General features: G+C 40.0%; 1 protein-coding gene across 2 annotated transcripts in view; it reads right to left on the reverse strand.

Moving 5' to 3' along the window:
* Nucleotides 1-1504: 1504 nt before the first annotated feature.
* Nucleotides 1505-18138, reverse strand: part of LOC122833735 (caM kinase-like vesicle-associated protein) — a 60085-nt gene continuing 43451 nt past the window's right edge. For both annotated transcript variants that reach the window (XM_044121568.1, XM_044121567.1), the window contains 10 exons: nucleotides 11264-11371; nucleotides 11055-11186; nucleotides 9890-9964; nucleotides 9122-9260; nucleotides 7464-7584; nucleotides 7226-7301; nucleotides 5787-5923; nucleotides 5539-5617; nucleotides 5101-5188; nucleotides 1505-4204 (listed from right to left, as the gene is read on the reverse strand). In XM_044121568.1, the coding sequence (XP_043977503.1) occupies nucleotides 3893-4204; nucleotides 5101-5188; nucleotides 5539-5617; nucleotides 5787-5923; nucleotides 7226-7301; nucleotides 7464-7584; nucleotides 9122-9260; nucleotides 9890-9964; nucleotides 11055-11186; nucleotides 11264-11358 (1254 nt within the window). In that variant the 5' untranslated portion in view covers nucleotides 11359-11371 and the 3' untranslated portion in view covers nucleotides 1505-3892. The remainder of the gene's footprint in view (nucleotides 4205-5100; nucleotides 5189-5538; nucleotides 5618-5786; nucleotides 5924-7225; nucleotides 7302-7463; nucleotides 7585-9121; nucleotides 9261-9889; nucleotides 9965-11054; nucleotides 11187-11263; nucleotides 11372-18138) is intronic.

The following is an 18138-nucleotide window of genomic DNA, read 5'->3' on the forward strand; positions in this document are numbered from 1 at the left end:
TGAGGACAGCAAACTACAAACCCCCCCCCCAAAAAAACAATTCTCTCCATGTCTAATAAATCACAATAAAGATTCTGCTTTAATGTGAGAAAAAGTGAAAAAGTTCGTGGGGTTTGAATATGTTTGCAAGGAACTCTTAGCATAACAAAGCACACGGTGACATAATGACCAATCACATTCAATATAATAAAAAAAAGATGTTAAATAAATTGTAACTTGAGTATCTATCTATAAAGCTAATAATAAGAACAATAGCCTGTGTAATTCAAAATGTACATTTTCATCAAAATTCATATGTATGTACATTTTTAACAATCAAAGTGACTGTGTGTGTGTGTATATAGCTGTGTGTACGTGTGTGTGTGTGTGTGTGTGTGCATGTTTGTTTTTATTTCCTTGTGGGGGCCATTTTCCTGACACATACTACGTTATGGGGACCGAAGCTGTTTTTGGGACATGGGTCAGATTTAGGACTAAGGTGTGAATTGAGTTTTGGTTAGGGTTAGGTTTAGGCTGTAGAAATGAATGGAAGTCAATGGAAAGTCCCCACAAAGTTAGCCACGCAAACATGTGTGTGTGTGTGTGTGTGTGTGTCATCACCTATTGGATATAAATGATGAGATCTGATCATTGTACTGACAGGCTGCTCTCTTTCTGTGGCTGATGGGGGAAAAAAACATTTTCAGTGTGTGTCAGAACAGGCCACCCACACACACACACACACACACACACATTTATCTGACATCAACCTTATGCCGGAGGCTGTGTGTGTCGGTGACGCTGCTGACAGTCGGGGAGGACCACAGACTTCTGCTGAAGGTTACGTGGACTGGATCGAAAAGGACACAAAGAATCACAGTTTCTGCAGCCAGTCAGATATTGCTCCTTTTTTTTTTTCTTTGTGGTGTGATCACAGAGATCTGGACCTGTTGCTCTGTATTATTAATGCTTGACTGGACTAGAGACAGGAAAACATGGTTCTTATTACTGTTCATCAAGAAGAAACTGAAAATAAGTTGAAATAAACTAAACACACAGTGTCCCTCACAAGCTAATAAGTACCCATTGTAAAGATAAAATATCACATGGGCAAATTTATAAAAAAATAAAACATTAGAAAATAAATGAATAATAAAAACTAAAAGAGAAAATATTGGAAGATAAAGAAATAAAATTAAAAAGAAAAATGTACATCTAAACAAAAAACTATAGAAAAAGAAATATAAAAAAAACAATTGGGAAATACATAAAATTAGGAGGAAAATCATATAGCAAACATATAAATAAAATGGGAAAAAACCCATTAGAAAACAAATTAATTAATTAAATTGAAAGACAAAAATAGAAAATATATTATATTTTCTACAATTATTGAACTTCTTTCTTATTAAAACAAAGAAAGAAATAGAAAATAAACAAGCTACTTAATAAGTAAATCAAATTGAAAGAAACAAAAAGAAAACAGAGAGAGAGAAAAAATGTGTGTATATATATATATATATTTAAATACACAATGTTTTTAACAAAATCACCGATGTCTCACTCTTTGGTGGTTAAAGAGGTGGATAAAAAATATCCCAAAATCACTGTCAGAGAATTAGAGAGGCATTTTTATAAGCAAAATGTTAAATATCAATCTGGTGACTTTCACTAAATACCTAAATGTCCAGCCGAACAAAATGTTAAAATGTGGCCCGGTCAACCCAGAAATGGTTCAACACATAAAGTGTTCACAGCTCAGCCCACATCAATGTCAGGTGAGCTGAAAAGAAGAGATCATACTGAAGGAAGATCTCTCTCTCTCTGTCTGTGCCGACTGTTGAAAAAAGCTCCTAACCATCTGGTTGGAGCTGCAGAAGGTCTGCGAAATGCTGCGACAATACTAATTATGTATTATTATTTAAGGCTTTTTGGACATCTTTACCAGGACTACCATAAGTGGGAGGGCACTGTAGATAAAACAAAAATAACAATAAAGCAAAACAAATAGCAAAAAGAAAAACGTCAATGAAAAAACCCTTCCCTCACATTCGCCTGGTTAATGCTTTTTTTGTCTTTTTTTTTTTTTTTAGAAATTATTTTACAGTTTCAGCCAAATATTAAGACATGTGTGGCTTTTTTTTTTTTTCTTTTTTTTTGATACAGCATCAGAGCACAAATATCAGGATCAAGTAAAAGCAAAGAGGCAAGCGGAGATCTGGCAGAAGAAAAACGGCTGACATCGGCTTATTGAAGGCGTCGGGATGTGGCGTGTTCAGGAAAACAAACAGCTACCGATCATTTCGATGCTTAACAACTGCTATGCATTAAGAACCGTGTTGGTCCTGCCGTGACCACACGGGGGCGGTAATGTGCCACAGCGCGCTCTATGGGCGAAGCTTTCGCGGCGTTCGGTTAGACGTAGTCGGCGACAGCGTAGCTCTCTCTCTACGAAGTGGGAAACTATGCATGCTGTTTTTAGCTACTTCTACAGAGGTCTCTATGTACAGGCTCTTTACATTTAACAGCCAGGAGATTATTTCCTGAGCAAAGTAGCAAAGGAAACATGGCGTCTGTGTGCTTATGTGTGAAGCTGCCTCGTTCAAAGGTACAGAACCGGGTGTAAGAACTCCCAGCCGCTCCGGTGCTCAGTGGACAATAACAGGAAGTCAAGACGCTGAAGGAATGAAAAGGTGCAAGTATTTCTCGTGTGGAAAGAAAACACACATTATGCCATGAAGAAATATTCACACCTTTTGATCATTTTCTCCGATTGGAAATGTATGGAGCTAAATTGTGACCATTAAGTTTGTTTGATCCCCCCTCCCCCCGACTTGAATAAAATTGATTTGAAAGCTGAAAACAAAGTTTTGAACATAAAAAACCCCCAAATTTTTAAACTGATAGTTTTGAAAATGAGAAGTCTTCAAAACTGCTTTCCAGATACTTCATTTTGAAACTCACTAAATAATTTTGAAGCGAAAAATAATTTTGAAACTGACAAAAAAGTTCAAACCTACATTACATTATTATTATTATTATTATTATTATTATTATTATTATTATTATTATTATTATTATTATTATTTTATGGAGCAGAAAAGATGACATCATTGATAGAAAGTTCAGACTACGCAAAACTTAAAACTGGAGCCAAATTCAACTTTTAGCAGAAAAATGACCCTCAACAAAGTCAGAGCTACGAGAGAGTGGTTTTGAACAAAGCGTATTCGTGTGTTTGAATGGTCTAGTCAAAGTACAAACCTGAATCCAATTAAGAATCATAATTTGATGTTAACAGATGCCCAATAGTCAGTCTGACTGAGCTTTTGCAGATGTTCGATGTAGATATTTTGAAAGCCATAATCACTTCCTGCCGTATTAGTTATGCATTATTTCACTCTGACTTATCAAATAAAATCCACTGCAGTTTGTGATGATGAGGATCTGGAACGGTTCGAGGGTGTGAATGTTTTTCCAGGCGCAGTACCTTGTGTTTTGTTGATTAGTATGGTGGCCTACAGGGGACCATTTCTGCAATTTCCCCCTTGTCGGCTTATTAAGCGCTAATCAAAATCAGTTTTAATACATTGTCTCTCACTTCTTTACACTCTCATTACCATTTGTAATGGCAGGCTTTAGGTGTGAGCTAACGGCTTGACAGTTGAACTCGTTTGACTCTCTGAAGCTCAAGTTTGAGACACATTTGATTATTTAACAAGAAAGCGCTGTACAGGTTAGAATAAACAGAAAGGCAGCGCTCAGCGAAGGAAGCACACAGCCTTCATGAGATGATGCTAATGCTGCAAGTGAGGAAGAAGCAGAGTCAGTGTCACCATGCTAGCAGCTAATGTACAGTGTGCAGGAGGAGAGTTCGCACCGTGCTGGTACCGTGGGCGGTAAGGGCGGGGCTTTAACCCTGCTCATCCATCGCCTCGCCAGCCGTGTGAAGCGCAGCAGAAGCTTCGCCGTTGCAGCGTGACGTGGGCTCGGCCACCTGCGGCTCCTCGGCCGGGGCCGGCGCCTCGGCCGCCGCCTGTTGGCTCTTCTCCTCTCCGGCGGCATCGGGAGCGCCATCAGGCCCGGCCGCAGACGAAGGTGCTGAGGGGTTGGCAGAGGCCTGGGGAGCCGCGGGGTCGGCAGCTGCTGCGGGGACAGCGGGCTTCGACACGCTCTGCTCAGGCGCTCTTAGTCTCTTCATGATGGTGGTGACTCGCACAGCTTTCTGTAAGAGGAAGAATGGGGATTTTTACACACATGAACAAAATACATATTAAGCGTGTCCTGTCCAGCATTGTGGCACTCAGAACAGTTGTCCAAGTGTCAAAGTGAGGCGCAACAGATTTACTTTCATAAATTACGGCTTTTGCCATGGTACTCCACTTGATATGCATACATAAAACTTTGGTAGAAATTGCTTTGAGTTTAAGGACACGGAGATGGAACAGAAAGAGAGAAAGGTCAGGAAAGGCTTTAAGGGAGATGAGGAGACATGCATAGAGGAGAGAAAGAAGTGTAGAGAGAACACAAGTGAACATCTTATTAGTCTGACTCTAAACCAGCAGAGAGAGAGAAAGGAAAACAGAGAAACCATAGCAACAAACAACATGTGGATATGCAGGTCCTTCAGAGCCACTAGGAACCTCTTAGCTCTCTGTGCCGCTCCAGTCAGGAAGGACGGCCATCTCCTCTGAAGAGAGTTGCTTTCTTTGTGTAGGATCAGAGTAAATACAGCTCAGGACAAATGAGCACTGCTGATTTCTTTTTGTAAAATATGTCCTTTCCTTTTCATGGAAGAGAATTAGGGCAAAATAAAAAAAAAAATATGTATTCTGACTTCTTCTCAGAATTCTGACTTTTATCTTCTGAGAAAAAAAGTCAGAAATTTGAGGGGAAAAAAAGTATGATTTTTTTTTCTCTTCCATCAGTGGTCCTGATCGTCTTCCGTACCCTTTCTTGCTACTTTGTTGTGTTCGTTCAAATAAACCTCCAGTATCGCTGTAATTTGCGGCTGTAATGTGACAAGGCTCCGTTCGAAATCTTTTTCTTTAAATTCACAGCAACGAGAAGTGAAACCCGAAATGCTTTCCGCTTGTGGAGGAAGAGAACAAAAGGGCTCACCTTCCATTTAGCTCTGGCAAAGTTCTTTTCTATCTGTGCACACACATTTTCCTTGATGTTCTTATCAGAAGCTGCGCCACCGGAGATCCTGCAGAGGAAAGAGGAGGATGGAAAATGATGGGTTTACACACACACCAAAAACAAGTTGCAGATTGATAATCCTCTTTCATAAACATGGGATATTTTAGTCCTTTTCTTTCGGTGCAGTCCTAGAAGGTTGTAATATTACTAAAGGGTAAAGGTTGTTGGAAATACCTCTGCAGTACAACTAAGCAGACCAAGGGACAATCTGTCCAAATTGTTCAGGATAATTTATCTTTGTTTTTATTTATTATTATTTTTGTTTAAAACCTCCTGAGAGGTTTTTTAATCATGTTTAGCACACTCAGCTCCCGGCATTCTGATTTAGTCTGATGTATCTAAAAGTCGTCCGCCTACCATTCATGATTTATGGCCTCCTGGGCCGTCAGCCTCTGGTCTTGATCCACCTCCATCAAACGAGCAACCAGGTTCTTAGCTGTCAGAGAGAAGACACAAGGAAGGAAACGCAACGAGAAAAAGGGTTTTTACTTCCTGACGGCGTGACAACAAAACCGTAACCGCTTTGAAAAGTCAACAGGAAGGCAGGCGGGTTCCTTCTGGAGTGTGTGAAGTGTGTGTGTGTGAGAAGCTGCCAGAGAGAGTACCTGAATCGGAGATTTCATCCCAGTACGGAGAGTCGAACTCGTAATCGCCCGCCAGAATTTTTCGGAACAGGTTCTTGTCGTGGTTTTCGTAATCGTCGTCATCGCTTTCGTCGTAGAACGGAGGGTTGCCTGACAGGCTGTGGTAAAAAAAAAAAAAAAAAAAAGAATTAATAAAATGAAAAATTAAAAACAGTGGTGGTCATGAAATCTTTGTGCGATACACCGACCACATTTGAGAACGTCAATGTAGAGATGCACCGATCAGGCCAGTACTGATGTTCCTATTTAGTAGTTCAATGTGTGTGATTTCATATTCCTATCATGTTCAAATTAATTAAAATTATTATTTTTTTTCTCATGCCCGATCTAGTAATTCTGATGTAAAAAACCCCAAAACATTTTATTACAAGAACATAAAAAAACAATCGAAGAACAGGTTGTTTGATAGAGGTGATCATTTTAAATACAACTGAGATTTCCAAGACTTTTTCCATTTATGCATCAAATCTAAGGTCCAAAATTTGACTTAAATTTATTTCACACAGTTTTGTATCTGGGAAAATAAATAAAATAAATAAATTTTTATGCATTCTGACCTTTCATCCAGACAAAAACATTGTTTAAAATCACTAAAAACAATTATTTATAAAAAAAATAAAATAATGCGGGAATATATCAACTTAACTGCTTCAATATGATTCCAAATCGACATCATCTTGGGTTTTAATAATTATAATAATTAATAAAATTTTATCTGTATAGCACATTTCAGTTTAAAGTGCCTAATTAATTTTAGTACAAATATTGAAACATTACATTCTAATAGGCTGTATAAAAGTATTTCAACCTGCATGTCTGTCCACACAAATGAACCTCCTTGCTTCATGTCTAACTCCAAACAGGAAGTTGTGGTTGGTTTGAAGCAATCTGATTGGCTGACAGCTCTGTGCTACACTGCCCCCTATGGGTTTGGCATGTTTAAAACAACAGTCAGGGAAGGCTTTGTATGGGTTCGTGTGGATGAAAACTTTTCTGAGACTGATTCCGTGCACATAAAATAATTTCTTCTGAACAATGTGGCGGATATATTTATTTTCAGGAATACTCAGCTATGTTTGAACAAGGGCTTAGATAATCAGACCTATTAGATTTAGGTCTAAAATAATTTTTATTCAACACAGGAGTTTGTTTCTGGTAAAAATAAATAAATAAAAAAAAGACAGGCAGTAAAAAGAACTATCAAGGAAGAAAAAAATCTTATTTACATTTTATTAAGTAAAAGACACATAAAAATACCAGATCACTAAATTTCTATGCTAGCAGTTTATTGATCAAAAATAATATAGGTAATTGGTTTTGATGCATGTAACGATTGGGGTAAAAACACACATTTTTTGCATTTGGACTACAGTTGACTAGAGACGATTCTGATAACTTACAGTATGTACATGATGACACCGATGGCCCAGCAGTCCACAGGCCTGCCGTACCGCTGTCTGCCAACCACTTCAGGGGCTGAACGGGAAAAACACAAACATCATCAATGACCCAGAACCTTGTTCCACATTATAACTCTTGAAAATGAGATCTAGATCTCAACGGGGTTTACCCGGTTAAATAAAGGAAATGAATAAAACAGAAGAAACATATCTGATTCACCACATTTCATAATCTCACCCAGGTACTCTGGGGTCCCACAGGGGTCTTTGATCAGCCCGTTCTCCAGCTTGGCCAGGTGGAAGTCACTGATGACGATTTTGGAGTGCTTTAGACGGTTGTAGTACACCAAGTTCTCCAACTGTGGGTGAAGAACAAATTACAAAAAGTCACGCACGAACGATTAAAATTAAAATTTTTTGTGGGGAATCCAATTAAGTCAATGACAGAAAAAAAAAGTCTGTTTTAATTTGAACTTCATTATAATTCAACTTTGAGACAAAACCTTTTAATAATCCAATATGTGCAGCCACAGCAAGAAACACTTAGAATCTGTCAGATCTGCACAACATTTGCAGCTTTCCTCAGTCCTTTCAGACTATGAACTCATTTTCAGACTGTGCTTGAACAGTGGTCTTAGCTCTGTCAATCACCCTAGTGCACGCACTGCTCTCATCCTCCCACTTACTCTCTGCTAGGCTAAGCCACAGCTAGCCTGTCGTGAGTGCGAAGGCTAGTTTTCATGACCACAGATGATGTCAGATAAACAGTTTTCCTGCAACAGTAAGATGAGAATACGCAAACACACGTATGATTGACAGCACTGAGTCCCTCCTCCTGGCTCTGACTGGTTGTTTTTGGTCGGGAACGGTTCATTTCTTCAGAAGGCAAAAACACCTCAGTGAGGAGGTGGACGATGATGATCAGTCTGATGTTATAATGTCACAACATGGTGACAGCTTTAACAAATACCATCACTTAGGAGGGTGACCATATGTAAAACATATATTGTTTCTAGCAGTTACATGCTGCAGCTTTAAGAATATTTTCATTTTTTATGTGAAAATCTTGCCTTATGAATAATAGTAATAAAAAAATTTAAATATGAATCAATTACATATGCCACCAGGTAACAATTGGTACCATTAAGAGTGGGCCTCTCAAAAACCATTCAGGGGGCCACAAATGGCCCCTAAGCCACACTTTGACCACCCCACAGTTAGATGCTACAAACATAAAAATTAGGAGATTATGTTTTCAGAGTTGCAGTTCTTGAGTTTGCAAGTGTTTGCTGAAAAACCGCAAAATCTTACCAAGTATTTTTATCCAGTTCCACTTGAAATACAACAAAACTACAGGTAACTTTTTAGCAAGATATAGGAGCTTGTTTTAAGTCAATAATGTGTTAATATCGATGAAAAAGTTCTAATTCCACTATCAGATTATTAGCTTATAACAAGACATTATTCCCATGCTACCAGGGAAATAATCTGGCTGTGGAATAAATATGTTATCATCAATATTAAGGAATTATTGACTTAAAACAAGCTCCTATATCCTGCTAAAAAAAAGTTATTTGTAGGTTTGTTCTGTCTTATTTCAAGCGTGCAGCAATGTCTGCACTAGAAACCAAACCAAAAAAAATACTTGATAAGGTTTAGTCACGTCGGGCTCCCCAAACTCGGTCCTGGAGGGCCGACCTCCTGCATGTTTTAGTTCTCTCCTTGGTTTAACGCACCTGAATCAGACGATGGCTCGTTAGAAGGCCTAAGAAGAACATTGACCTGCTGAAAAGGTTGTTGGTGCCACCAGGGAGAAAACTAAAACATGCAGGATGCCGGGGCCCTCCAGGACCGAGTTTGGTGACCCCTGGTTTAGTGTTGCCGCTGAGCTGTTACCTTCAGGTTTCTGTGGACGATGTGCAGGGAGTGCAGGTAGGCCACGGCCTCCAGGACCTGCCGCACCACGTTGCTGGTGTCCCGCTCCGAGTAGTAGCCCTGGTCCAGAATCCAGTCGAACACCTCTCTGCCTGTCGCGCTGCGGAGAGGTGGGTAGAAAACAAATATACAGTAAAAGGTTCGTTCATTTCTGCAAGCTAGCTATATTTTGCTTTACTTTTTTTTTTCTCTTTCTTTCTTCTTCAGTTCATTTGCCACTCAAAAACAAAAGCAATAAAGTCAAAGAAAATCAGACAAACAAATGTGAGAGAAGCTCCTCGTAATTTAGAGAACTCAGAAAAACTGACTTCAGCTACGAGAAGGTATTTCTGTCTTTCTAAGAACGGAGGATCGTCCACGGGGTGAGTGATAATGATCGTTTCCCCATGGATGACTCCTGTTTGCTGAATTTTCAGCATAACCCCAAAAAAATCCCTCAGGTCTTCTCAGTGGGAAACATTCATTTCCACATTTAGAATTTCCACAGAAATGCACCCGATTCCCCAAACCGGGGGGCAGGAGAGAGGGAGAAGAAGAGAACGGAGCGACCGAAAGCCATCGCATCTGAATACCAAATGATGCGGAGCCGAGAGCTGCTCTCGGAATCCGCTTGGGCCCCGAGCAACACCGGCCCGTTCCCCCAGGAGCGCTCCATCTACAGAAGCGGCTCGGTGGGGGTAGAGACGAGCTGGAAGCCTTTTATTCCCCCCATCAGACGCCTAAACTCACAGCTCCAGGAAGAGGAAGTACTCCTTTTTGGTCTCGAAGACGTCAACCAGCTGGAGGATGTTGGGATGCTTCACCCTGAGGAAGGCAGAAGAGACCGATGTCATTCGATGAGCCAAAGCAGCAAGGCGAGGAAACCGCAGTTCAAAAATGTAATTTACGATGTTTATTATTCAGCAGCAACATTTTCCTGATCTCCCCGGCACGAAGCGGATCAACCTCGCCTGCGCTACAGAGAGCAAAGGGAATAAAAAGTCGTGCATTTCTCTGCCACCTCTCAGGCGGTGACAAACAGTTTCCTTCGTGAGCGCAGAAGGAGAGCTAGACGAGCAGCGGTTGAGTCCTGAAGGAACCCAGAGGAATCGTTCAGGGAGAGAAAAATCACGTTTTGGGACATTTCTGCTGCGCGTCATCTCCTGATTGGTGTACTGACTCAGCTGTAATTAACACATCAGAAAACTTCATTCTCCTTGTAGTAGACGAATATAAAGAAAAGCATTTTGTACTGAAGGAAAATGAGGCTCTGCAGACACAGCTGAGAGTTTGTCTCCACCATGCTAGAACATGTAAAGGTTGTTTTAGCCCAACTCATTCAGTCGAACCAATCCCTGCAACTCGGCCTAAAAAAATACATAAATAAGAGAATCACAACTTTTTTCTTTTCTCACATGTATAAATTTATGCGCCGCTTAGATTTTATCAAGCAACTTAACAGTAAGAGCTCTGACAACAATATCAGATACTTTTAGCTTTTTAAAATATTGGAACAACTGACTTTGTGATGAATCTGTTCCTTTTTTCCTTGATGATTTGTTTTGCTTTACTTAATTTTTTGTCCTAAATTGTACAGACAACTTTTTGTTTCAAAAAAGACTATCAAAGGCTATGTGTTCCCAAAGTCTTCAGAAAGAGAAAATAACACACTTATCTCTCTGTCAGCAACAAATAGTTCAATAAGATTATGCTAAAGCAGGATTTACTGAAAGCCAGATAATCAGAAAAACGGATTTAGATATAAAAAAAAAAGTTTAGATGTTAACTTTTTCACTTTCAGCTGCTTCTTTTTATTATCTTGCCTAAAAATGCTATTTAAAGAGGAAAAGAAAACTATTTGACAAAGTTTTACACTGTCCCAAACCCCCCGCCCCCCAAAAAAAACACAACTCACATCTTCAAGATCAGGATCTCATTTTTGGCAGCCTTCCGGACTTTCCTCCCGTCTTTCTTCAGGAATTTCTTACACGTGTACATTTTCATGGTGGCTTTGTCCTTGGCCCTAAAGATCTCGCAGAACTCCTCCCTGAAAAGAAGCGTTTGGTGTTAAAAAGCACCGTTCGGGTCTCTACACCACAATAAGGCAGACTTAAGGATACTCACGATTTAACAATCTGACCCAGGTCATACTTATCCGTCACGTCCGAAGGATTGTGGTATTCCTTCTTTTCACCCACCGTTAAACAGCCAAATGGCATGGCCACGCCCGACCTGGGAACAACAGGGAGAGACACAGAAGACGGGGAAACTTCAGAGCCTCCAACTGCATTGTGATACTTTGGATGATGACTTTGCACAAAAGAAAAAAAAAAAAACTGTTATTTTTTTCTTTTATGCTGAGAACGCTACCAGACGACGTAGGCCACCAGAGGCAGTTTTAATGCAGCATTTTGTCTTGTTTAACTTTCTGTAGCCAAGCTTTCCATAATCCTGTAATATTAAAAAAGAAAGAGAAAAAAAAACACAAGAAGATATCGGCCTCAGTCCCTCAGCTCTGCGCCGTCATCTTTTCCTCAAAGCGGTAGCCTGACAAATTTTTCTCTGCGGGCGGACAGCGAGAAAAGTCGGGGAGCGAGAACCACAAGAAAGCATCCTAGTGTTTCTATCACTGCATTTCTAAACAACCGAGAACAACACAAGGACGGGGAGAGATGAAGAGATGTTCATCAGTCAGAAATCAGTGAACTACTGCTGCAGCTCATTAAAACTTCTTCCCAGACTCTGGTCTGTGCGGCGCTGTCCGAGGTGTTCGCTGCATGTCTTTTTACTGATTCATGCCTTCATCCTAATCTTAGAAAAATGCCTGATATGAGCCAAATGAAGAGCCCACTGCACTGAACCTCTCTGAAAACCTCCTGGTTTTCCCACCAAATGTTGATTTCTGAACTCTTCCTGAGTTAAAACATTTGTTTTGTTGTTTATAAATGAACATGAACTTGTTTTCTTTCCATGATTTGAGGTCTGAAAGTGCTACAACTTTCTAATTTTCTGGAACTAAATAATAGATTTTTGCTTGATGTTCATTTTACTCAAACATATATCATGAGGCTTTGCATTTCTAGAAAATAAAACCAGATATACTGATAATTTAAGTGGTTTCTTAATTTCTTTCCAGAGCTGTATAGAAAGTACAATATTTGCAAAACTCAAATTCATAAAAACAAATAAAAGAAAAAAATAATCTGCTGCCAAAATAATAATGGCTCCCAAAAAAAGTTAAAAGTCCCTGGGGAACGACTTGATAAATGTAATGAGAGAAGTTGTTTTATTAATATCTTTCTTCAAATTCAGAAATTTACATACAACTTTGTTATTCCTTAAAGCGGTCTAAAACAAAGAGGAGGTGGATGAAGGAATGGGCCAAACTTCCACAAAACCCCCCATTGTTCGGAGCTTGGGAAGGGTTCAATTAAATGTTTGTTAACGGCAATTGTGCTAATATTAACTGACTGTATGTAAACCTAAGAGCTTAAGAGTTCCTAAAAAAAAGTTTTTATGTTATTTGATTGATGCTGTTTTATTTCATCTGGGGAAAAAAGTTCTGCAGTGACGTGAGCATCTGGTTCCAACTGCAGTATACGGAGCTAAAAAATCAAAGCTGCTGGACTGCAGAAAAACAAAAACAGATATGAGGTCGAGTCAAGTCAAGTTTATTTGCGTAGCTATTTCTAGAGCCTTTGTCCTTCTGGAAATGCGTTCTGCCTCTGAACTTCCTTTACAAGGTAACAGCGATCGTGTAAAGTTAAAGAGAAACATTCTCATGTTCAATAAGACGCTCAAAGCTGCTCTTACTTTATTTTATTCTTTTTAAAACACTGAGCTCGTTGGATCTGTGCAATAAGTGAACATTTTGCTGGCCATGTCGCGTACTGGAGGCAGGATAATGCCTCCATTTAAAGCGACCACCATCAGCACCATTAGAGCACTGAGCTCTGACTGGTGTCCCGCCCTCAGTGTGACCCGGTCAACCCGCGGGTCTGACTCGGTCCCCCATCTGGTCTCTACAGGAACGGTGAGGCTGTAGGGCTCAGAAAACGATGTCAGGGAAATGTTTGGGGCTCCATCTTCTTTTCTGACATCGAGTCAGAAGCTCTTGAATTGCTCAGCAATGTTTAGGATTAGGGTAAATGCAGTGCAAAATATGCACTGTCAAGATTCTTTTCAAGCAGCGGTGAGGGGGATTAGTCTACCTGCATGATATGGAAATGCATCTTATAGGAATAAGTTGTTTAGGGTGGTAAGCCTCTATGCAAAGAAGCTACCCGCTGCATTAATCCGATGAAATAAAATCCTCCAGGAGAGGTGGAGGTGTTCTCAGAGGCAGGTTCTGTTTGCACAGGTTTCACGACTTCCACGGTACTCAAGCTGTGGTCCACCAGGCGCAAGACAGTCACGACTCCAGAGCTTTTATATCTGTTTTTCAGCATATTAAACCTGATTTAATAATCCTTTTTTAACTAAGTGGTATTATTCTTCTTTATTCAAAAGATCTCAGCAAGTAAAATACAATTCAGTTCTCTCTGATTCTAAGTTAAGTAGCACAGGGGCCCCCCAAAGTTGGGTCAGTTTGCCTTACCTTTTTATTTTGTACACAGATTAATGTGTTAGTTCTCAAACCAATGAGTACATAATAACATTTTCATAAGATGCTGTTTTTCTCAGTCTCTTAACAGACAATCCCGACAGTCATAAAGCTGCTGTAAATATGCTTGTTTTATGGTGCGACTCTGATAAGCTACAGATAAATACCTCCAAATCTGTTGAATTATTTCTGGATCCTAATTCAATCAGGGACCGGAGTCCCATAGCCGTACATGGCTGCTCCATCAAACAGGTTACATCTTTTAAATATTTTGGTTTGTACATAGATGGCGATTTGAGCTGGCGGACACATGTGACAAATGTATGTGCAAAGGTTCACCAGCGCTTCTATTTTTTTAGACGACTTCAATTGTGTGGTGTTTCAAAAACAATAATGTTGATTTTTTTATAGGGCAACCATTGAGTCTATCCCTAGATATGGCATTAGTGGATGGTTTGGAAATCTTACTGTTAAATTAAAAACTCAAATTCAAAGCCTGGTGAAGATGGCAAGTAAGATTATCAACTCTCCGGATCAATCGTCACCACAGCACCTGTTTGAGCAGGCTACTGTTACCTTCCACCAATCATAAAACGTTTTTTTTAAATGTTTTTATGACACTGGACAATAAACTACAAGAGTACAAATTCTGTAGTAATACCGTTTCAAAGTAGTACTCTAAAGAGATTGTGCCAACTGAAGAGAGGAAGAAATGTACAAACATCAGCATGAGTGTAAAAGTATCAGTGGTTCTGTGCAATTACTTCCACTGAGCCCGTCAAGGTCTTTACCAGCTGATAAACATTTCTTTCAAAGTTTTCAGCCGTTGTCATGGCGAACCTGCAAGCTGCTGGAGTCAAAATGAACCTTTTATAAATACAGTCTACCTGTCAGCAACGTTATATTAACAGTATGTTTTACATCCTTCCTGTTGGTGCTTTGTTTTAGCTTTCACTTTATTACTGCTGCAAGATTCCTTTCCTCTGTCAGCTGGATCAGTGTGTTTAAAGGAGTGAAACTCAGCTAAATTACCTCAGAGAATTGTTTTTTTTTGTTGTTGTTTTTTTTTTCTTCCATGAATAGCTTTAAGCTAAAACAGCATCGTTTCTGGGAATGCAGAGCACTGGCTGATAAAAAAGAAAGACTTCTACAATACAGACTAAAATCCATAAGAGGTTCTTTTCTGCTTGAAGTGCCGTCATGTTGACGTATTTTTACATAAATAAAGTGAAGTGTCAGCAGGTCCAACATTCAAATAAACTTGGACCAAGTTAAAATTCATCTCAGACACGTCACAGCTAATGCTATTGTATGAACTTTTACTGCAGTCATGTTTGGATTGGATGATTTTTTATGTATTTTTATTTTTTTTTACACAAATTCCAGTGATTGCTAAAGGAGCAAATGGAGGTGGGAAGCAAACGTTCACTTCCCGCGAGAAACACATGAACACAAAGCAGGTTACAGGTGCGATTAGCTACCTAAGAATCAACAATATGTTGTTCACGTAAACCATTAAAATATTACTCTCCTAATGAGACAGTTATTCTGAAAATCTGAAACATTTCCAGTTCGTGTTTCACTCAGGAAGATCATAGCTGTTGCGCCAAATTCAGCCTCCTTTTCCTGGAGGTTGAAGCTGGTGAGAAAATTGCTGTATTAAAAGGAAGGTGGCATTATAGCGTGATTTACCCCATGTTTAGAAACACAAGACAGACAGACTCAGTGTCCAGTACAAATTTTGATCAATAATCTGCTAATATTCTATGGTTAATGGAAACAGCGAGTGAGACGTTGCACTATGTTTCTCTAGTTAGAAAATACTTTGAGTTCATTCTGAATATATGCCAGAAAGGTTGGAGGTGTTGAGTGAGTTTTACTATAACTTGCATTCTCTTCACCAAACAAGCGATTTTCTTCCCTTGACAGAACCTTGCACAACAATCTGAGGATTGTTACATTTAACTAATAAGATCTCAATCTTATTAGTTTTCTGCTTTAGTCTTCTGCTTGGATTTAAACACAATTCAGTGGTTACTACAAAAATCGAAACATGAATATCGTAGTATGGCTCTTACAGTATTAGAACTGATCTCTAAAAATGAAGGACTTCATTGATTCAAGTCTTAAATGAGTGTTTGTACAAGTAAGCTAATAATTCTTTTAAACTGACCTGATGGCAGCCTTCAAGAGCGTCACATCGGACCCTCTACTTATCATCCTGCCATCCTGAGATTAGATCTGTCCTCAGCTCCACTCGGAGAACCTCTGCAGCTATTAGGAAACAAACGTCTTTGACATTAATTTTGCTTTCATACCTTCTGATTTCCTGATATTTCCCACGAGAGCCATGAGAACCCTTTCTCCATCAGCTGAAAAGAAAATAAGGTCAGCACACGCGAGCGTGGCAAGTCGCATAAATCTCCGCAGCGGATGGCAGGAGAAGGATGGATCTCATCGACTCTCTGCTATTACGAGTGAAACCGTTCAAGAAAGCGATGTCGTATTTATTGCAATGGGGGCAATGATGAGTTTATTTATTAAAGGGGGAAAGCAAGTCTATTCCCTCCAAATTAGCCATATTTGAAAAGTACAGTTGTTGCTGCCAGTCGTCTTTGGCAGCAACAACTGCCACCGACGACTGCAACAGCTGACAATGAGTGTTTTATATCGATGTGGAGACATTTTGGTCCATTGTTCTTTATAGAATTGTTTTGAGCCACAACTGGAAGGCTTTCGGGCTGGATTGTTTCTAATTGAAGACTTTCCCAGGCAACTCCAAGGCCTCAACTTTCTTTCTTCGTATGTGTGTGTCATTCAGAGGTGGACCTGCTGGTGTACTTCAAGACCCTAATCTGTTGCAAAACTCCAGACTTCCTCAGCCTCGGGTCATAAATTGATGGCCAGACATTTGCTTTCAGGTTTTATTACAGTGGAGCAGAATTTATGATTCTATCAATTATGGCATGTCAACCAGGTCCTGAAGTAGTAAAGCAGTAATGTTTGGCATTCAAACACGGCAGCATGTTTGGCATTTAGTTTTTTTCCACCTCCACCCCTTAATTTCTGTGTAGTTTTACCCCAGATTTAACGGGTGGGACATCTTTGAAAGAGTCTTTGTTTTATCAAAGACTCATTATCTACAGGATAATGAGTCTTTGGATCATCGGGATGTTTGGAAGATGAGCTGCTGTTCTTCCTGGTCTGCAGTTGTTTTTGCCGTTGAACTCTCCTATGGATGACTTTTTTGGACATTGTCTTTCATACTGACTTTAACTGAGGCGAGTTAAATCCTTGAACTGAACTCCAGTGCGTTAGATGCGTTTCTGGGTTCTTTGTAACCTCCTGAATTTATTCTGTTTTTTAACTAATTGTAAAGACAAAATGGGGCACCAGAAGTAGAGACAAAGTAACACATCTTTACATATTTTACATTGTGAGGTCCAAGCTGCATTATTTCAGTGCCCTTACACAAAAAAACCTTCATTCAGGGACTTCATCCTTCTGCATCATTACAGTACCTCATGTGAATTTATATTTCTTTTTGCTTCTGACTTCAAGAAGAAATAGCTTCATGGGAGCACTGACTTAAAAGTTTGCATTCCCAGTCTCTAGGGTTCTTTATAGCTCTGATTTAAGTTTGAATGCAGCATATCAGATTTTTTATTTATTGAAATTTTTTCCCGTTTCAGTTTTTGGAGGTTCAGTGGAGGAATACGGACCTGAACGCTAAGTCAAAACCAGCACAACAAGAGGCAGAAAGCTGCCTTCATTGTTCGATCGGAGAAAAGGTGGTGGCAAAGATTTTTAAAAAGTGGGCGGATGCATAGTCGAGTTAATTATTCATGTCTGGCGGACTCTTTTTCCTCTGCTCGTCTCTCTGGGCTGGTGATTCATGTCTTTCTTGTGTCGAAGAAACTGCCGAGTCCCGCGGTGCCTGCTTAGCGGCGCGCTCGGAGCAGAAGCGTGGCGGCTTTGGCAGAGCACTAATAATTACCAGCCTCCTCTCCTCAGCCCTCGCCTAATCCCAGTTCAGTGAACCGTCCCGCCTGTCGGTGTCAGCGCGGGCCTCACAGAAAACACAAATCTCCAAAGGACGTAATACAGCCCTCATTTTGTCTGACGGCTCTGAAGAATGGGGGTTCTGTTCTGAGCCAGGGACATTAAACCGTTAAGGCACCTTTTAGGAACAATCGTGCCGTTTGTGTCGTCGCTCATTCTGAGCTCTGCTCTCCGTCTGAATTACACTGCAGCATTATTCTTGTTAGAAAATACTGCAGTGGCTCCTGACTGAACACGTTCAGTGCAGATTTCAAATCAGCTTCTTGCAGCAAGCGGCGACTCTAACAAACTCCTAATAATCTTCTCGGGTTAATTTGGTCAAAGTTCTCCAACC

Source organism: Gambusia affinis, linkage group LG07, assembly GCF_019740435.1.
Source record: "Gambusia affinis linkage group LG07, SWU_Gaff_1.0, whole genome shotgun sequence".
Lineage (NCBI taxonomy): Eukaryota > Metazoa > Chordata > Actinopteri > Cyprinodontiformes > Poeciliidae > Gambusia > Gambusia affinis.